At 37.3% G+C, this 21,867-nt stretch overlaps 1 protein-coding gene across 2 annotated transcripts in view; it reads left to right on the top strand.

Moving 5' to 3' along the window:
• pear1 (platelet endothelial aggregation receptor 1) overlaps positions 1 to 21,867 on the top strand; it is a 36,824-nt gene that overhangs the window by 9,471 nt on the left and 5,486 nt on the right. The window contains exons 2-14 of one of the 2 annotated variants that reach the window (XM_084089946.1): positions 8,072 to 8,182; positions 10,270 to 10,371; positions 10,907 to 11,007; positions 11,104 to 11,196; positions 16,268 to 16,392; positions 16,645 to 16,766; positions 17,494 to 17,602; positions 17,692 to 17,828; positions 19,069 to 19,281; positions 19,651 to 19,825; positions 19,945 to 20,065; positions 20,726 to 20,889; positions 21,232 to 21,334. In XM_084089946.1, the coding sequence (XP_083946072.1) occupies positions 8,076 to 8,182; positions 10,270 to 10,371; positions 10,907 to 11,007; positions 11,104 to 11,196; positions 16,268 to 16,392; positions 16,645 to 16,766; positions 17,494 to 17,602; positions 17,692 to 17,828; positions 19,069 to 19,281; positions 19,651 to 19,825; positions 19,945 to 20,065; positions 20,726 to 20,889; positions 21,232 to 21,334 (1,672 nt within the window). In that variant the 5' untranslated portion in view covers positions 8,072 to 8,075. The remainder of the gene's footprint in view (positions 1 to 8,071; positions 8,183 to 10,269; positions 10,372 to 10,906; positions 11,008 to 11,103; positions 11,197 to 16,267; positions 16,393 to 16,644; positions 16,767 to 17,493; positions 17,603 to 17,691; positions 17,829 to 19,068; positions 19,282 to 19,650; positions 19,826 to 19,944; positions 20,066 to 20,725; positions 20,890 to 21,231; positions 21,335 to 21,867) is intronic. The other variant, XM_084089947.1, reaches the window with a different exon arrangement.

Genomic DNA, 21,867 nt, shown 5'->3' with positions numbered 1-21,867 from the left:
AAAAGGAGGAAATCTGCGCTTTTCCAATTACAGTGGGACTGGAGCTTTCTAAAAGAACATAAAAACACCATAAAAGCATTGTACAAGTATAATTTATTAACAAATCATTCAGATTGATTGACCAGCATTCACAAATATACCTAACTTAGAATTCTAGTCTTACAAAGAGACTTGATGGTTATTTTAGGAGGCATGGTTTTCTTTCTCATGCAGTTCTTTCCAGGAGTGTTTATATGGTTTCCATCACAATTACTTGTGCAACAGCATGTGAGAGCTGGGTATAGGGGTGTTTTAGCTTAAGGGTTGGCAGACAGCAGCCAACATGTCACTTCATCTGCTAAGAGTGTTTGGGTTTGAGACCTCTGTTACTCATACTGTAAAGAACAGTATTACAAATCCATCTGTGCTGTGAACGGCCATGTCTCTCAAAGCTCTGTGTTTTGTCTTTCTGTTAAATGTAAAAACAGAAACGTGTTGCTGTTTGCAGAATTTTTTTTTTTTTTTTTTTTTTTTTTACAGTATATCATAACCTAACAGCAATGTAAAACAGACAGTCTAAAGCATAGAGATAAAGCTTGGGAAGAAATTAGTGTATGTGAAAATTGAACAGCTTCTAATAATGCCTCAAAGTTCAGAGTTCAACATTCCAGCTATTACTATACATCATGTGGAGATTCTTCTGTTGTTCCCTTACTAGATGTTGGGAGGTATTTACTGCTAAATTGTAACATTTAAAAAACAAAAAAATTCAAGGACATCAATAATGTAAAATAATACATAAAATATTCAATGTACATTATGTACTTTGAGAATTTATAAACAGACAAATACAATAACAGAATCCCAGGCAAAGAGATACATTTGAATTACTATATGTAATTCTATGAATTATAAACTTATTAAAAATAAAAATAAATGATGTCATAATAACAATGACCTATGAATTCAAATTGAATAGTTTAACTCAACTGGCCTGTAGGTTATGGCGAATAATGAAGATATTGGAAATGTACATACAATTCAGAAATAATTATAATAGTTAATAAAAACACTTTTCATTTTTTTAACCTACAAATTGCTGTCTTCACAAAGTCACATTCCAACTGAAACTTATCCATTGTGACTTGAGATGCATCAGAACAGCCTCTAGCTGCCAGTTTATGTATTTTTCCAGTGTAATTATGGCTTGTATGGCTCGTAAGTGGATATTCTGGCGGTTCAGACCCAGCCCCTATATGACGCCTTCCCACAATCCCACCAAACTCCTCTGCTCCTTTGTGGCTGCAATGTTTTTTATGAGGTAGGTAATGTACGTAAACAAAATTGCACCAAGCTGCATAAAACCAGCCAGCAAAAATTATGAAGCGTTTGGCATGCTAATTATTTTTCTAGTAGAGACATAGACAATTATTTGCAGTATGAATCAACAATACAAAAAAGACAGTGGGTTTGCCAAACCCAAGCCTTTACCGTAGAAATACACATCTCCACAGTCTTTGAGATTGCTGAAGCATTAAACATGGAAAAAACGGGTGGGGTACAGTATTGCACTGACTCACTAACCTCTGGTTTATTGATGAGGGGGTTCACTACCCCCACCCCCACACTTAAAGACATACACTATGTGGTGCTACACTGAACCATCAGACCACAGCCAGCTAAACACTCTGTGGTGTGGAGGTTGAGAGAGTGTTTTGAAATTCAGCCCCAGATGTTTTATATTATGGGGCTTTTATGCCAGTTTACCGTAACTGAGATTTACCAGTTTAACTGGAGTTAGTGTGTCTGAGCCAGGACTGGGGTTTTGGTCAAATGACAGCTCTGCATTATTACTTGACCTCATCTCTCTGTCTGTTTCTGGCAAGGTAAACAACAGTGTGGCAAATAACATACAAGCGTTTTGCCAGAACAGGAGCTGGGTCAGCGGCAGCATCATTATAATAGTCTTGTAATCCTTCATTCACTCACTCTCAGTCTGTTGAGATGTTCTGATGAGGTTGTTTTTGCTGAGGTTGAATGTGGATGAAACTGAGTGTAACTTTGGTTTGAGTGGTTACTTTAGTCATGAGCTCTGTCTCTTTCTGGCTTTGAAGATTAATGCAATGTTTAGCTCAAACAATAATGTACAGTCTGGTGATTATGTAAGGGATAATTCACAGCTAACAATTTGAATGCACTCATAGAGGCAAAGAACCACCTGACGTGAAGTTAGGTGTGCATTAAAGTTGATTATCCTGCCTATATGGTCACTTGCCAGCATGGACAAGTTTAAGTTGATGTTTGCAGCACAAAATTTGACCGGACTGATTAGAATAACAGTTTATTTTCGACATTTATTTTATTTACAGGTCGTTAGATTTAGGATTATGCAGTAAAATACAGTTATTTAATGTAAAATACAGTTGGTTTACTTCAAAAACACCACCGTTACCACTTCATGCTCAGAAATATAAGCTTATTGGCGGAGAAGCAACCTTTTTTTAACATGTTTATGTGCCCCTAGTTTCTTCTCATTCATAATTGTCCATGTGTGTGCATGTGATTGTGATTTGTAACACATTAATTTATAACAGTGATTAAACTGACTGGAAATACGTCTGCATTAAATGATGTTAAGGCGCACCTTCCAGCCAATCAGAATTGAGTATTCAGACAGATCATGGTATTATGCAAAATAAACTCAAGGTGAACCGAGCTTTATTTTTAATGACAGACTGACTGTACATTATTCTATTTATTATTTATTACCAAAAAAATATTGGTTTGATTTTATTTTATTACTTTACTTGGTGATTAGCTTAAAGCCTCAGCTTTGAAAAATAGCAACAACTGGCCTAGCCACAACATTACAGTATTAATTATATGTCTGCAATCCAAGTTACTATTATATGGACTAGTTAGCTAACATACAGTATATTCTAGCTATTTACCCTTATCAAGTCAAAAGATGGTACAATTGTAATGAGCTATTCTAACTTTGATTGGGAAAGTGAAGAGACTGCCAAGTAATACTATACTTTATACCAGTAAACGTAACCCGTAGCATGCATGCATTATTCTTTATTAAATAACTTATTAAAATGATAAAAAGTATTTTGCCATGGACAATGAAGAAATATCATTATCATACAAAAAGTAGTTGACTACTCAATGCTGCAATTCAATCATAATCAAGCACAGAGGGCAGTAAACTGTTCTCTTTTGTGTGCAACAAACTATTGAGATCGAACGAAATCTAAAAATTGCAATTTCATATGAACTGCAACAGCAAATTGTGTGTTTTAACAGACAATTTGAGGAGCAGACGCATGACTTCACTGAGAGATAAGCACCATTGGCCGAAGATCTGGTTACTGTGTTCCCACCACTATATTTCTTAAAACAGAAGGGCTGAATACACCGGCTTTCCAGCTGTAGTTCGCTCATTTTCCGATGCGAATGGTCATGAATTTGTGTTCAGTCCTAATTCTTCCAAGTCCTGACGTCAGCTTTGGATGCTCTCTGGAGGGGCAAAGAGGTTTATGTGTTATTTTAACAAAAATACACAAATCTCATTCTTTATTGAAGTGGACTTCTACAAAAGTCGATTCAGAAAGACATGTTGAATGTTTAAGAGCTTATTTTGATGAGCTTATTTTTCTCATGAGCTTATTTTTCTCATTTTCCAGTCTTTCCCCAATATTCTTCATTGCAGGTTTGGCCATCAGTATATGTGTTTCTTTGCTTGAATGAGCACGTGTTCGTTGGATCCTGCCAGGATATCTGCTCTTTGCTACATTTGTCAGTGGTCTGTGGAATTGGAGGAGAACTGGAATGATTATTATGAGTTGTTATATGAAAGACTATTTATGCATGTGGGTCCATAGGGTCCAGAGCTATTATGCAACCTTTCTCTCTCTTTCTCTCTCTCTCTCCTTTTTTGTTTCCCTCTCTTTCTGGCTGTCTTTATTTGATGGCTCATTTTTCTTTTCTTTTTCTTTTCCTGTGTCCCTCCGTTCCAAATAATGACTAATATTTTCTCCTTAAATAAGCATGCGGCCCCAAGCGGTTGTGGAGAGGGTCAGGAAAGGAAAGAAGGAAATTTGCCATGTGTCCTGTCCTGTGTGTATGATACCCCTATGTGCCAGTTGTAAATTCAACTTTAATTCTCTTCAATCAGAGCTGAAATAGACTTATGAAAAACTGTGCTGCATGTTCGTTTTTTGTTCTTTTTTTTTTTTTTTACATTTCTTTGCGTTCCAAATGTAGTTTGAAAAAAAGTTTTAAGGTTCATCTGACCTCAATCGGCCACGTTTCAGGGGGCTGATTACATAATATGCTAAATAGAACAGAGCAAAGGACTATTTTTAACTTGACACAGTGTCTTAAAACCACAATGCACATGGTGAGATGTTTAAAAAACAACATGAGCAACACTACCGCCAAAGCAAGGCTCCAGACAAAAAATAAAATAAAAAAATTACTAGAGCCATAAGCTCCTAAAATTAAACATAGGAGACTTTACTTTTTAGTTATCCCTTGATAAAGATGGTTGTTCATTCAGAAGTGCTTCAGTTCAGTGAATGCATAGATCTTTTTTTTCTTTTTTTTGATTTTACAACAAACACTACTATGTGCTATATTGAAGGATGTTTTATATAAACTGTTGTTCTTGTATTTGTTCTAATTTGATACTATAGCCTATTTGTAGCACATAAATACACTTTGTTTTGTAAGAATATTTATCTGTGTGGACAAAAAACAGCCTATAGATAGAAAATATAGAAAATGAAGCAAAAAAAAACATTATATAAATTAAGTAGAAATCGTAATAGGTATGCTATTCACAAAATCAGAAATAGACTGATGTAATTCTGACAAACCTAAAATATAGATCCAGAAAGTTCCCGTGGTTCCAAAGGACTCGTGGTTCATTAAGGTAGTCAGTTGTGAAATCTGTATGATTCACTAACTGAGTGAATAATTCAAACCATTAATTATTAATTATTATGCCAAACCATTAATTATCTATTAATCTTATCGATTCAAGGCTGTTTTGTGAATCTTTTTGACTAACTCATTAAAAAAGAAAAAATTTTCGAGTCATTTTTCACTAGTTTTTAGTTAGTAAACACTGGCATGAACTCACACAAAGTTTTGTCGTGAACACACATAAAGCTTTCCCAATTGAATAGGTTTTAAATTATTGTTGTACAGAATCAAACCACAATATCAATTACACAGTAATGCAATTACAATATCCAGCTGCATGAAAAGCTCAAATCTGTGTGAATATGATTTGCTTTCATATTCACTTAAGTACTCTTCCCAAACACGAGGACAGCGTGTTTTACCCAGCCAGAGGCAGATGACTACATGTGTTTTCTTTAATTTTCCATTATACTCTTATCTTCGCCGAGGAACAGCGTTGTGGGGCTTTTAAATGACAGCACATCTTTGATTTGGGCCTTCAGAGCACCCTCTCTCTCATGCTACTATACTCAGATGTGGAGCGTTTGACATTTGTGAGCTCCACTATAGTGAGCGTGTCCCCTAAAAATATCCTGCCGTATGGTACTCATTTTTAATGTGGCACCAATCCTCGGTGTCAGATGCAAACAAAATGTTGATGAAAGAAATCCCTCTCTCTCCTTTCCTGTTTGTGTCGTGTATGCGTCCTCCCCATAATTTGTCCACATGAAAGCAGTCGAGTATGGGCACAGCATCTGTTCGGCTCATTAAAATCAGCTCATGGTTTAATACCGCACCTTTTAAAGCTCTGCAGCCCTGCAACAGTTTAGCAAGAACGATCAAACTTATGGGTTTTAGTCTTATGGGTCATCAGGGCTCCATGCTGCCACTCAAATTGCCAATGCTAAAAAAAAAGAAACATTCACGACAGTAATTTAAAATCTACTTGGCATTGGTGACAATCGGTAAAACTTGTTTTCCTGCAAACAGCAACGAACGAACACAACACAATTCGCAAAGTCCAATTTGTGCACAAATGACTCAGTTCTTTTTAATGGATCACTCAAAAAAAGATTGACAAAACACACGCAAGTTAGTGGCTTGAATCAGTCAGTGAATCGTTAAAAAACAATAATGAGTTCACAACTGACTTCATTACTGAATCGAGAGTCATTTTTTGTTCCACGGTCAGGAACCGTGTGGTAGTATTCTAAACATTAACATACAAATGTTTATTGTTTACTGTAATGAAGTTTAATTGTAATGTTGAATCAAAGGAAACTTATTCTGGGAGTAATACCAAGGCAAGGCAAGTTTATTTATATAGCACATTTTATACACTATGGCAATTCAAAGTGCTTTACATATAGAAAGGAATAAAAATAATCACAAAATAAAAGCAAGGAAAATTAAAACAGTTATTCAAAATGCTTTTTTAAAGAAAAAAGTTATTTTTCTCTTTTTTTAAAAGAGATAAATGATACAGTTATAAAATGAATTAGAGTAAAATGAATTAAAGTAGTAAAAAGATGATACATAGAATAAACTTCTCATCTGACAAACGCCGGTGTATCTTATTTTGCATATAGTTTTATTCTTACACTGTGTCTGTGGTGTTTATTCTAAAATGGGACAGGAGGAGCTCTAGGACTGACTCCTCGGGGTTCACTGCCCCATCAGTCCGCACCCCAAAAAAAACATTTGTTCGGAAGCTCTAGGAATGGAGTCGATCCAGTCCGCACCCCACAGAACCTCGAGTTTAATTGACACATCAAACTCACTACTCCACCACAGACCCAGGTCATCAGCATGGTTTGCGTCAAGGTATGCGTTCACCTTGAGAACTTCATCTTTGTTTCCAATTCACGTTGTTTTTGAGTTCAAATTCACTTTTTTTTTCATCCACCTCCTATGGAGATGTAACACCTGCTTTCTGAGCTAAGAAGAATATTTTTATATTAACGTTGCTTGTGTCATGAGCTTATGTGGTGGATTTTGTATTGATTTAGCATTTGAACAGTCAGCATCCTTACACAAGCCAAGTACCCTGCTGGAGACAAGTATGCATTTTCCAAAACATTCATCTGGTCCTGCATAAAACTGTTGTTTACTTAGAAGTAAATGTAATTAACGCAGCCTCAGGTTCAGAGTAGATTTAAACCACTTGTTTGTCACAGACGCTCTGTCGCAGTGCACTGCTCATTAAACACGCTCCTAGTTTCTCAGCTCACAGGAATCCTAATGTGGCCTCAAACTCTTTTTCTAATGAAGCCCTTAAAGGAAAAAAAGAGTGAAAAAACAGAAAGAATAGGGATAATATACTCCACCCCAGTAAGGGAACCTATAAAATCCTATAGCTCTTTAATGAAAACTTGTCATCTACCCAGAATGTTCTGGTCTCTTTCTTTCTGTTTGTGTCTAGTTTTATGTAGGAGTAAGGATGAACTGCCACTTCATTTGACTTTTTCGTTTTATTTAAGTTTTTATTTGTTCTCAAACCAAAATTGACAGTGCTGATTTATGATTCAATATCATTTTAAAGAGTTCCCTCCACTCATAAGGTCTACTAGACCCGGGGTTGTAAAAAGAAATTGATGCCATGGACGCCCAAATATGATGGTCCCCTTGGAAGAAACCCCTCTCCTAAAATATAAAGGCAGCCATATATTTTAATTTACATTTCATTTGTGATTAAAAATACATATTTACTTTCTGTTAAAAATAATAATATAAATCTCATGATATCCAAAAATCTTTAATTTAGAACTATTTATATTAATATATATATATATAAATATATATATATACACACCGTATACTGAGAATAGTATAACGAAGACTGTATGTGTGTTCTGTGTGTGTGTGTGTGTGTGTGTGTGTGTGTATGTGAGAGAATATGCTCATAAAGCTGGTGTTAGTCTCTGAAATCTTCACCATGGGAGACTTGTCTGTCCCTTTCCTACAGCGTGCCTAAAGCATCCTCATAAATAAAACCAGATGGCTTCAATATGTCTTGAAATGGAAGGAGAGTTTTGCACTGGCCTTGCAGTGTAACATCAACAGTTCTGAGGGGCAGAGTTGTAATATTTTATAAGGCAGTTGACTGTTTTTCTCCTTACAGCAGGATGAAGATGGCTGAGATCTGTGTGGTCCTGTTTGTCTTGGGCTGTGTGTGTGAACTGTCATTGTCTTTGGACCCCTGGGATCCAAATGTCTGCAGCTTATGGGAAAGGTAAGCATCATGTCCAATATAGAGCTCAGAAAGTCAGTGCCAATACAGCCGATCTGCTCCACTGCATGCTGGCAAAAAAAACTGCTGTTGTAAATAATTTTTTGCAAGTCAAACAACAACAACACTGCAAAAATCCAGTTCCCAGTCAATATATGCCTTGTTTCCTTAGTTAAACACAAACTAAATCATCTAAATATTGTTAAAATGGGATGAAGTTACCCATGTAGCAAAACTGCATCAGACAATATACTTTAAGAGTTATGAGAATGTCTTCAATACAGTAAGTGTAAGAATATTAGTCTGTCTATGTCTTGTTCTGTTGTATTTCTGTGACCTTTTAGTTTATTTAAATAGATGTCACCACTCACCCTTTATTGGTAATAATTTCTACTACAATAATATTATTTGGAAAGATTTTAAGGTGGTTAGACATTTTTGGACATCACAAGTTCAAGAAAGTAGAAAGTAAGAAAGTAGAAACTTAGCGATCGCACTAGGCTTAGGCTCCTCCACTTCCTTCCATTTATACGCATGCAAATGGCGGAGACATGGGAGGAAGTCGCGGGAAAGTCGAGTATGTGGTATATCTTCATATTTCGAATGCATTATTATTTATTATTTATAAAAAAAAAAAAAAGAGCATTACATAATATCCTGTTCATTGCGGTGCGGGAATTTTGACTGTGGCTTTATACTGGTGCCTAGTGGTTTTTTGGATTTCCAATGCGTCAAGCACATCAACTTACATGTAGTCCATAAAGGCCGTAAAGGTCAGTGTCTCTTTCAATTAGAATTACAACTTCATTTTGTACGATAAAGCGGCTCTCCACTGTGTTCACGGATGTCTGACTTCGACGTGAACAGAAGATGATTTCCATTTCAAAGAAGGCACACCTACCTGTTGCGTAATCGCCATGGAACAATGGAAGTTCGAAGGTGTTTACCAGCCAGAGTAAACTTTTCCCGGAAATTTAATTTGGCAAGCTGTTTCAAACTCCTAAAATTAACTTCAACTAAACTTTGTTTTGGCCCGATTTTGTTTGAAATGACGTCACACCAGTTCATTCTTTGTTTTCGCTTTAAGTAGGCTATATCATTTGGAAGCTTGTTTACAACACTGAAAAAAAAAAAAAAAATTGCAACTAATTGCAACTTTTTATCTCACAATTCTGACTTGCGATTCGCAATTTAAATTCGCAATTGTCAGAAAAAAAGTTGCAATTATCTTTCGCATTTTTTTATTCCGTATTCCATCAAAATATAGGGACTTTAAGGACTTTAATTTATAACTAATAAATTATAACTAATAATTTTTTAAAATTCTAAATAAAATCTAATAAAAATGTCAATCATTTTAAAATGCCTGCGCCCCTACATACAGTAGGACAAGCTGTTTGGAGAATGGATGAATGGGAATTTTCTAAATAATTTTTAATGGAAAAAAACTGAACCAAACTTAAAACTTAAACATTTAAGTCAGAAAGTCAACATTTTTAAGAAAGACCGGTCACACTTTAGATTATGGTCCAATTCTCATTATTAACTAACTATTAACTATGACTATCTAACTACATGGCCTCAATAAGCTCAGAATTACTACTTATTAGTTAGTAAGGTAGTTGTTAAGATTATGTATTGTTTAGGATTGAGGGATGTAGAATATGGTTAGCAGAATAAGGCATTATAAGTACTAATAAACAGCCAATATCCTAGTAATAATAAGCTAATAAGCAACTAGTTAATAGTGAGAATTGGACCCTAAACTAAAGTGTTACCGAAAGATCCATTTATGGTGTAGGGACAAAATGTGAGAGCCTTATCCTAACCACAGAGCTTTTTTTACTCATAAATCCAAAATTGTCATTCTAAAAATGCATTATAAATTCCTGAGGGATCCCATCGCTCGAAAAGAAGCTAATTCTCTTCTTGGTTTTATCACTACAAACTGAACAGCTCTATAATCCCCTTGAGCAAGACACTCTAGTGCAGTGACAGTTCCTGCAGATTGTGTGTTGTACATCGAGCAGTTGAATGATGCAAAATGACAAGTGACTGGTAAGCATGACAAAATCTTTGTTCCTTTTTAGCTTCACCACTTCAGTGAAGGAATCATATGCTCAGCCCTTCGACCAAGTGAATGAAGAGACCTGCTCTGAACCCTGGACCGCTAACAAATGCACCCGGCACAGGTGACACATTGACAAACACACATGTACTCATGCATTTACTCACAGTTACACTGGGCTGACTTAGACTAAACGCAGCATGAATTCTTTCATCCTACTGAGCTGCAGAGGTTTTCGGTCTTCAGCTTAGGTCATTGGAGGGATTGTTTGGTTTGGCAGTGGAGGCTTAAAATTGCTTTGAATCCAAGTAATTGTGATGCTGGCGTGCACGTATGCTCCCTTTATTATAATGCTGGCATGGAACTCACTTTTCCTGCTGGTCTTACGGCGGTTCCCAAAGGCCTTTTTAAGTTTAATCTGAACTAAGGCGAATGGGAAGGGCACTGAATGTTTAATACATTTCTAAATATTGTACGTTTAGGTAAAAGGTGCCAAAATTTGATCCAAGACAACTACTGAATAAGAAGTCTTACTGAGGGACTTTATATTCCAACTACAGCTGATCTGTGATAATCAAATAATGAATATTGTGTGGTCTTGCATTTAGCCTGTAAATTTTCCAGTGGTTATTAAACTGTTTCTCTTATTCACTCTCCAGGATCACCTATAAAACACTTTATAGGCAGGTGGTGAAAATGGACTATCGTAGGAGGTATCAGTGCTGTCCTGGCTTCTATGAGAGCAGAAATAAATGTGTTCGTGAGTATTAAATTGACGTTTTACCTTTTGAACGGTTTGTTTTTGTATTTTTCATCTCTCTGTTTGTTTTTCCCCTCCTGCTCTATGTGTGTGTAGCACGTTGCACTAAGGAGTGTGTCCATGGCCGCTGTGTAGCACCTGATCGTTGCCAGTGTGAGAGCGGCTGGCGTGGAGACGACTGTTCCAGCTGTGAGTTATACTTTCTCATCTCATTTCTGACACAAAAACAACCAAAAAGTGCAGCATTTAAAGGCATTCTCAGTGTGAAAGTGGTTTAAAAAAATAGGCAACTTTGTTTATGCTCAATTCTAAGGCAACACTCTCTTAATGCTTTGCAACAAGCTATGTTAAAAAATGTTTTTATCCAAGATGGTGAACAGAGGAAAAGCAATCTGGGTTATAAATAGACGTATAATTCATCCAATACTGAAAACTTCTCTGGTTACTCACGTAACCTTGGTTCCCTGAGAGGAGGGAGGGGGGTTATCCCCTTCCTTTCACAAATACTGAAGCCTGATTGCAGCGTACCGGTAAAATAAACCAGCCAATGACGTGTAAGCGCACAAGTTAGGGGCGGAGCCTTCCACTATATAGCTCGGAGCTCACCGTCATTGAGTCAGAATCTCCGACTGAACAGTTGTGCTACGGAGACTCTAAGGGCCCTATTTTAACGATCTGAAACGCAAGTGTCAAAGCTCAAAGCGCAAGTAACTTTGTGGGCGGGTCTTGGCGCTGTTGCTATTTTCCCAGCGGGATAAATGACTCTTGCGCCAGGCGCAAATCTAAAATGGGTTGGTCTGAAGTAGCTTCATTATTCATAGGTGTGGTTTGGGCGTAACGTGAAATAAACCAATCAGAGCGTCATCTCACATTCCCTTTAAGAGCAGACGCGCTTTGTTCTAAAGCGGATTCCTATTATAACGGCGGATTTGCCAGACGCGCGCCAGGAGCGGTTCACAGCCAAGGAGAGCAACGCTCTCGTCAGGGACGTTGGGGATGGAGAAACCCACCCAAATTAACTTCGGTTAAAAAGGAGTATGATAATTTGGGTAAATGTGTAAGCTAGATGTATGCTTTTATAATAAATTGTCTATCTATCTATCTATCTATCTATCTATCTATCTATCTATCTATCTATCTATCTATCATAATAATGTATGACTTGCAAAAATGAAAACTGCTGCTTCTGTGTAGATGAGAGAATCAAAGTGTATGCGCGTTGTGCACACGCTACATTGATTATGGCCAAGCATGCGCCCTTAAAATAGCATATGAATAACATGCGCAACGCGCCACTGACTTTAAACTATTTTTTCCTGGTTAGTGGCGCAATTGTTTTCTAAACCTGCAAAATAGCATGAAGGAACGTTTGCGCCGGAACACGCCTCCTTTTTTGCGCTGAACCGCCCAGGGAGCGCAAGTTCATTCCCTAGTTTAGCGACGTGCTTCTGTGGAGGGAAAAGCGCGCTTTGCGCGGGTGCAAAATAGGAATGATACATGCGTCAGTGTACAAAGTCAATTGCGCTGGGTGCAAGATAGGGCCCTGAGAGTTATAACACAGCAGCGTGCGCAATGTCTCGTTCCCTCCTCTCAGGGAACCAAGGTTACGCGAGTAGCCGGATATGTTCCCTTTCGAGTCAGTCTCTCGACATTGCTTTACCACGCTATGGGGATCAAATACAATCCTGCTGCGTTATAACCAATCATAACAAGAGAAGTATATGAGCCAAACTCAAACGAGTCGAGCCTGTTGACCATGCACATCCTCTAGAGCACCTAGGGGAAAATATATCAAGACAAATAAGCGCCATCCAGATTATAGTGAAGCGGGAATAAGCAACAGCATATATATATTTTTGCAAGAAGCTTGATCAGTCCTTCGCATGCGCTACTCTCCTTAATCAACATCCTCTTGCCGGATTGCAGAAGGAAACGGGTTGAGAGTGTTGTTCTCTTAAAGGCGTCCTCAACGGCAAGAAGTAATTTGATGCTTCGATGCTTGGTTCGGGAAGGAGAAGATTCTGACTCAATGACTGTGAGCTTCGAGCTATATAGCGAAAGGCTCCGCCCCTAGCTTGTGCGCTCACGCGCCATTGGCCGGTTTGTTTCACCAGCGCGATGCAATCAGGCTTCAGTATTTGTAGAAGAATGGGGATAACCCCCATAGCGTGATAACGCAATGTCGAGAGACCGATTCAAAGGGATCGCAATGTCGAGAGACCGACTAGAAGGGACACTCTTTTTCCTTCTTTCTGTATCACACATGGTCATGCACAGGGTTTAATAAGGAGAGACTTTTCACTAGTGAGTGTTCTGGCTTCGTTTTTAAACGTGTTGTCATTTGTTAGTGTTGCTGTGCATATTTTTATTGGGCCCCATTTCCTCCTTTTTCTTTTTCCTCTTGTTTTTTCCCCTCTCCTCTCTCTGCATCTGTTCTCTCCTTAACTCTACAACTTTATTTTCTTTTAGTATGTTTGTGCATCATCAAAATGAAAATAAAATAAGAGTTTGCACAGCTAAATTTTGTAGTGCATCTACAGTTTTTCTCATCTGATTTGGCACATTTCTCCAAAGTAATTTTTTAAGTAGTTTTGTAGTGTCGCACTGACTGTGAAGTACATGACCGTCCTTGTATACGTCAGTGATGCCATTGGGTGTTGTAGTATCTTAGTCTGTAATCCTGATTTGATTTGAAAAACTGTGGTTTCAGTGGAGTACAATGCCGTATAGGCTCCTGAGTGGAGTTTACATAAATGAAATGGAAACTCAAGACTCTGGTTCTAGGCAGAAGACCTTTCTCTCTAATTTTGTCCTGCTCTTTGTTTGTTTGGACTGTGAAACCCCATTATTAGCAAGAGAAGGCTTGACACTTCCTGAATGCCTGTGTGTTGGGAGCTTTGTGGGAAATTAGAGAGGTTTGAGGTTTTAAATACACATTTCTTTAACTCTGTCCTGAGAGACCAAAGGCTAAACTCCATCAAACTGCTATACGACTTCTTGGCTGTTTAAAATCATGCAAAAGAGAATTAATAATATACATAACAGCCTATAGTAGATACACTAAAAGGCTAAATGCATGCTACAAGAGTGGAATATTCATAATGTTCAGCATTTTTGCATTAGAAAGAAATTCACGTTAACTATTTAAGTAGGGGCTTCTGGGAAAGCGCCCTTCAAGAGAAGACATTTAACCCAACAACAACTTTTCCCTCGTGGACTAGAGAGGAATTTTCCCACATCTCAAAAAGTCATTCTATATCTACTGGATAAAACTATTCTTATTTGAGTCTTCATCTTCGCACATTATAAACATGTGATAATAATAATAAACTATAATTTATAAAGCGCCTTCAAAAGCAGCTTCTCAAAGCGATGTACACAAAATAAGCAATACATAGATCAAGTAATAAAAGCAACATCAACAAGCTAATGCTAGTTTAAACATGGACAAAGAGAGTGAAATGATCTGCTTCATATTAATTGTTTATAATATTCCATCACAAGTTTGTCATTTCAGATGATGCCGATTTATCCTGAGGGACTTTAGGGCATGGGAGCTTGGGAACAAAAGAAAAATTGTAGTGTAGCTCAATTAAGTGTCATGGTCAACTGCTTTGAGCTGAAAATCAATCAAGTTCTGAGGCTTCCTCTTGTCTTTTTAAAGTGGTATGCATTTGCTTTGAGAACTGGTTGGACGTCAGCTCAGTGTTTTAATTGAGACAGCTGGTGAGCTCCAGTTCCTAAAGCCTGAAATGTGAACGTGGGGTGTTGGAATCATTCACGTCCCCTGTTGTTAGAGTGTCAGTCAGAGGAATCTAAATCTCTGCCTTGAGATGGAAAGACAGAATAAACCTTTCTCAAACAGACTGCAGAATATATAAAAAGTATAGTAAAAAAGTATAAAGTTTGAGGTCAGTAAGATTTTTATATATATATATATATATATATATGAAGAGTTCAGATGCAAAAGCCTCTAAATGCCATCTGAAATTTTCTTCTAGAATGATCATTTTTATCAAGCTCGTATATTTAAATTCAATAATTTCACTTAAATGGCAATGAAGATTACCTATTAATTGTCATTTAAGTGAAATTACTTAACTTAAATATACAAGCTTGATAAAAATGATCATTCTATAAGAAAATTTCAGATGGCACTTTGCATCTGAACTCTCTCTCTCTCTCTATATATATATATATATATTCAGCAAGGACGCATTAAATCGATCAAAAGTTAAAGACTACTTGCTTTCTAATATTAATGTTCTTGAACTTTCTATTCATCAAAGAATCCTAAAAAAAAAATGTATCATGGTTTTCACAAAAAAAGCAGCCCAACTGTTTTCACCTGTAATGATAAATGTTTCTTGACCATGATAATAAATGTGATAATAAATTTTTCTTGATTTCAGAATGATTTCTGAAGGATCACGTGACACTAACTGAAGATTAAAGTATTGGCAGCTGAAAATTTAGCTTTGCCATCACAGGAATAAATTATATTTGAAAATATATTAAAATAGAAAACAGTTATTTTAGACTGTAATAATATTTTGCAGTATTATTTTTTTTTTACTGTATGTTTGATTAAATAAATGCAGCTTTTTGACATTTCATTTTTGAATCTTACTGACCCCAGCTTTTGAATGGCAGTGTAAATATCAATTTTTTTAATTAAAAAAAGTATATATTTAAATCAAAATAGAAAGAAACCTTTTCAATTCATTGAAATACAGAAGTTAAGAAGTATTGTTTAAGACAAACGAACATCCTTGCTGATTAATAATCTCTTTAAGTTCAAGAGAAGATTTATTGGCACTGAGCTCTTCGTCCTGTGTGTGTGTGCGTGTGTGTGCCTGTGATGGATTCCTCTTCTTGACCCGTAAAGGGTACATGTCATCAGTTCAGCTTGTGTCATGACCGAAATCCAATCCCTGTGTGAGCGCTGGCCTGAGCTCTCTCTGAGGTCCGGCCAAACTCCATCTGTTAAATTTCACATTTGAAACTCATTCCTTTTGTTGAGCTCCGTACAAATTCTTCGGTTATATCACACTATCAATTTGTTATGCTCTAAATGCCAGGGATGCTCAAGAGAATCTCGAAAGTATTTAGGAAGCCTGATTTCTTCAAATGACCAAACACAGTCAGACCACCTTAAGACAATAAGAAAACCACCTTAATCCAAGAAAACCTTGTAAATGCATTTGAACAGACTGTATAATTATGTTTGCTGATATCTCAGATTTGTGCTTATGTTTAGCATGTGATGCCCAGCATTGGGGTACAGGCTGCAGACGACTCTGTGAGTGCCAGAACGGGGGAGAGTGTAACGTTCTTACTGGAACCTGTCAGTGCCCAGCCGGATACACTGGTGAACGCTGCCAGGTATGGCCACACTTTATTGATCTTGAGATGGTAACATGTAAATAATAAACTGGTTTTATTCAAGTCAAATATATTATCGAATACCATATTAATATTAAAATAGTAACAACTGCACATTTTCCATTTTTACTGTGTGATTTGAGAGAAGATATATATGATGCAAAAAGCTAAAGTTACAACATACATTATATTAAAAGTCGAATTAATTAATTAATTTAATTAATTTAATTAAACACATTTTCTTCCTGTCAGGACCCCTGTTCAACAAAGTCGTTCGGTCAGGGCTGTCTGCAGCAGTGCCAGTGTGGAACAGGAGGATTCTGCAATAAAACCACTGGAGAGTGTGTGTGCAGAGATGGATTTACTGGAACTCTGTAAGTACAGGACGTACTTTAGAATAATAATGTGCTTTCTTTCTGCTCTCTGTATATTACGGAGGGATTTCAAATGCTAGATTTAGTCACATAAGTCTATGCATATTTCTATTCACATTATTTTCATATTAAACCATTTTGCAGACTTTATATGTGTGTTTGTGGGCACATACAGTATCAGAGCATATACTGTACATTTGTATTCCCTGGGCCAGATTTACTAACAGCTTGCACCAGCGCAAACCAGTGCAAAAATTTGCACTGAAAGGGCATGGACACAGTTATTTTTTGCAGCTGACCTTATTGCATATGCATTTGTTGGAGTTTACCTTTCAGACGCAAAATTTATGGGAGGAGAGTATTTAAATGAATCACGCAAGGTGATTTACTAAGGTTTGGGCAAAAAAACATGGCTGTGCCTGAAATCGCATAGTCCCTTGAGTAGGTACAAAATATAATGCCGTGTATACCTGTGCTATTTAATGTATTATATTTACTTCTACAAATTGAATGATCAGCATAACAATTTGAATGAAAAGTAGAATTGAAAAACTAACATGAATTTCGTAATTATTTCTTGGTATTTCCTTGAATGGAAGCATTACGACCTGATCTGTCACAAATTTTTTCATCTGGTGGTCAGTGGCCAAGAAAGTGTGCAATTGAATACTTTCTTTCCTGTTTTACAATCCTAAAACCATTTTTGAATGGTGTCTCTGCCTCTCAGGTGCGAGGAGCCGTGTACAAGGCCGACCCGCTGTCCTGCACGCTGCCCATGTCAGAATGGAGGCATCTGCCAGGGGAGAGGGGTGTGTTTGTGTCCACCCGGCTGGATGGTGAGAAATCTGTCTTGGTTTTGTTTTGTTTTATTCTTTGGTGGTCATGCATTTTCAGCCTCTCTCCTCTCTCTCTCTCTCTGTTTCAGGGTGCAGTGTGTACTGAGCGGTGTCCACCGGGCCGTTTTGGTTCAAACTGTGCTAAAGAATGTTTGTGCCATAATGGAGGTCATTGTGATCCAGAAAAAGGCCAATGTCAGTGTGATGCAGGCTATACTGGAGAAAGGTCTGTATAATGCACTCTCAGATTATACTAAGAAAATGTATTATTCCAGCACAGGTGATAGCTTTTATAGCTTATATAAATTAAAAAATACAGTTTACAGATCCCTTGAGGCTCTTGAGGCCCTTAAGTATCAAGCCATACTGTAAAGCCACTTTTCCACTGTCGGGACAAACCGTTCTCATTGCTTAACCGTTGCAATCTGTGCCGATCCAGCTCAGCCGATACGGATATGGTTTCACTTTCCCTGTGGGGCTGATAACGGCTCTATGGAATGTAATACAAATGCGTCAGTCGTTGCCTCGGTAAGGCAACAGTTTACAGATGATGTGAGGTAAATAGAAACCGCGTTGTACAGGATGATCAGATATTTCTTTTCATTTTATTATTAACTTCCATTAACTTTACTCAAATAGCACGCTTGGCCAGCTACAGAGAAACTCCTAGCCAGGCAAAAGACAAGCAACCAATCCTGAGTGGCGACATCACTACACGAATCTTGCCACACACCTTATTTAGCCAACTGTGCTGAGAATTCCGGGCAGAGAACGGTTTGTAATCGTGCTGTGCCGAACCAAGCTCAAGTGGAAATATAACCGGAATCGCTCCTAATCATTCTTAGAACTGTTCGGCCCGATGGTGGAAAAGAGTCTTAAAGGAATAGTTCACTTAAAAATGAAAATTCTGTCATCATTTATTCACCCTATAATCGTTTCAAACCTGTATGAATTTCTTTCTTCTGCTGAACACAAAAGAAGATATTTTGAAGAATGTCGGTAACCAAACAGTTGATGGACCCCATTGACTTCCATAGTATTTTTTTCCTACTATAGAAGAAAGAAATTCATACAGGTTTGAAACAACTTGAGGGTGAGTAAATGATTACAAAATTTTCATTTTTAAGTGAACTATTCCTTTAAGTGTTCTTGAACACAGTTTCTCCCTGTGATAATATTTGTTTTCTTCGGGCCCAGATCTGACATAAATAATAATTTGTCAAGATTCTTACATGAATAAAAATAATGTCAAAACTAATATTAATATAATACAAAATAAAAATATAATTAATAAAATTGTAGTATCAAATAAATAATATAAACAATGCAGTTGATTGTGTATATTATTGATTGTATTCGGCCATTCAAAATATTTAGTAATCTAGAAAAGCTGTAAAAGTCTGATATCCACTGCTAGTTATTTGAGTATGGTTCTGTGATTTGTTCACTGAGTGTCTCCTGTGAAGGTGTAACGAGGAGTGTGCAGTGGGTACGTACGGCGAGGACTGTAAGGGTGTGTGTGACTGTGCTAATGGAGCCCGCTGCTATAACATCCACGGTGGGTGTCTGTGTGAGCCGGGGTTTAAGGGTCCGCGCTGTGATCAAAGGATGTGTCCCGATGGGGCCTACGGCATGCACTGCGAACACCGCTGCCTCTGCAACTCACAAAACACTCTCAGGTGTGCTTTGTGCTTCATGTCTCTTTACTGACGATCACTAGCTTTGATTTGCCAGTGTGAACACAACTACTACTAGAAAACTACATCCATCTTTGTTCAAATTTATTTTAGAATAATTAGCTTCTTATTTTCTCTGTTTTAATCTAACATTTTTATTTTATTTCAGATTTATTTCAATTAACAAATTGAATACTAAGTTTAGTAAACAATAACAAAACTGCTGAGAACAAAGACTCACTATTTGACCAATCAGTTCTATCAATCAGCTGATCATTCTATTAACCAAATGCTGTTTTGATAACAAAAATTACTAGCTTCAGCAATTTTCCCATGTCATCATATGTTTTGATTGTGTCGTGGATGTTACAGCTGTCACCCTCTGAAGGGGGAGTGTACCTGTCAACCTGGATGGGCGGGGCTGTACTGTAATGAAACCTGTGCAAATGGTTACTATGGTAACGGTTGCCTGGAGCCCTGCCTCTGTGTGAATGGAGGGGTGTGTGACACGGTGACCGGCCAGTGCCACTGTGCGCCCGGATATACGGTGAGTGGGACAGACACGGTCACAAACAAAACTTCTGCAATAACTCACAATACAGGTAACTAATGCCATCTCAGGTGTTTAATATTCCTATGTGTGTGTGTGTGTGTGGGGGGGGGTAGGGATTGCACTGCGAGAAGCTCTGTGAGGATGGTTTCTATGGGAAGGGCTGCTTGTCTCCATGTATCTGTGTAAACTCTATAGCCTGCTCTCCCATCGATGGAACATGTTTCTGTAAGGAAGGTGAGTTTTGGTACACTGCACATTAAAAGTAAGAATTAACTAATTCAATTGTAAACAAAACACTCGGTCAGTGAATTTAGAGCATTAGAGAGTCAGTAATTAATGAACAGATAAAATGAAGGGAACAATGCTGTGAAATACTGTTTACAGATGCCTTCTTGATCTTTATCATATTATTTATGGTTATATATGCACTTCAGAAATTAATACTTTAACTCTGCAAAAAAAAAACATTAAACTGATCAAAAGTGAAAAAAACATTTATAAATGTCACAAAATATTTCTATTTCAAATAAATTCTTTGAACTTTTGCTGTTTGAAATGCTTTTGAACTTTTTATCCAAAATAATAATAATAAATAAATAAAAATCTAAGTTTCCACACAAATATTCAGCTTTGATAATAATAAGAAATGTTTCTTGTGTATCAAATCAGTGTATTAGAATGATTTCTGAAGGATCATGTGACACTGAAGCTTGGAGTAATGGCTGATGAAAATTCAGCTTTGTCATCAATTACATTTGAATTACATTTTCAAATATATTACAATAAAAAACATATTCAAAAATGTGTTTTCCTTCTGTAGCCTCTTCTCTTAAGTAATATTGACTGTCTGATGGGAGAAGTGAGAAAAATGTCACCCTATTTGTGTGTGTTAAGGGTGGAGAGGACATGACTGTTCCATCGCATGTTCAGAGGGCACATGGGGTCCCGGCTGCAACTTAACCTGCCAGTGTGCAAATGGAGCATCCTGCCACCCTGCCGATGGTTCTTGCAGGTGCACCGAAGGCTGGAGAGGAGCTTCCTGTGACGAGACCTGTCCGGTAACGCAAATATCTACAGTGCACATTTATTTAATTTACAATAACCAGTTCAGAAGATGCAGGCAATTCAGCTTGTCACACTTTTTCCTCCCATGAACTGAATTTGACATCTGTGTTGTTGTCGGTTCAGCATATCTGTCTCCTAAATCAGCTGCAGTCATTTTTACACCATCAGCATAAGTTATTAACCGGATGGCAAATGCATAATACTCTTATGAATATATGTTGCATGGCAATCATTTAAATTAAAGTAGTAATTTTGTTAGAGCCGAGTAATCTCACTGGGCAGAGTCAGAGTTACTTGATCGTTCTGAATCAGTATTTCCATTCTGCTTTGAACAGAGCGGGATGTTCGGCCCAGGCTGTCGTCACCAATGTGACTGTCTGCATGATGAAGGATGTGAGAGTGTTACTGGCCAGTGTCTGTGTTTACCTGGTTGGACAGGTAGGGCTTCATTCACATTTATAATTACGGCCTAATAAATAGTACACAAAACAGTATACAGTAAGCAGTGATAAAGGTTTAAATCAATAGCAGATTTTGGTTGATCAAATAACAAGTCAAGCAGAAAATAACAATCACAACTGATAATCCGTCACTCTGGAGATGGAAGGACAAGCCAAGCGCATTGTATTATTGAATGGAGTATTGTGTGCAGTATGTGCTATTCAATATCTACGGAGCCCCGCATGACATGCAGGGAAAAATGTATATCGTGGCCAAGAATTAACAATTTGTTTCCATGACTTACTAATACATCAGCACTATTTAATTCGTTCCCTTGTTTTAAGTAAATCATGCGCACGGTATAATAATTTGTTCCCTTTTTTTAATTTAGCTTAAACGAGGGACGAGTTCAATGTGGCTACGATTTACTAAAACGAGAGAACAAATTAAGTCATGTGAAGAAACTCTTCATTCTTGGCCACGATTTAACAAAAACGAGAGAATGAATACTTAATTCGTGGCCACAATAC

Source organism: Abramis brama (genome assembly GCF_963993115.1).
Source record: "Abramis brama genome assembly, chromosome: 17".
Lineage (NCBI taxonomy): Eukaryota > Metazoa > Chordata > Actinopteri > Cypriniformes > Leuciscidae > Abramis > Abramis brama.
The sequence above is the reverse complement of the archived record's forward strand: the minus strand, read 5'-3'. Positions and strand labels throughout refer to the sequence as shown.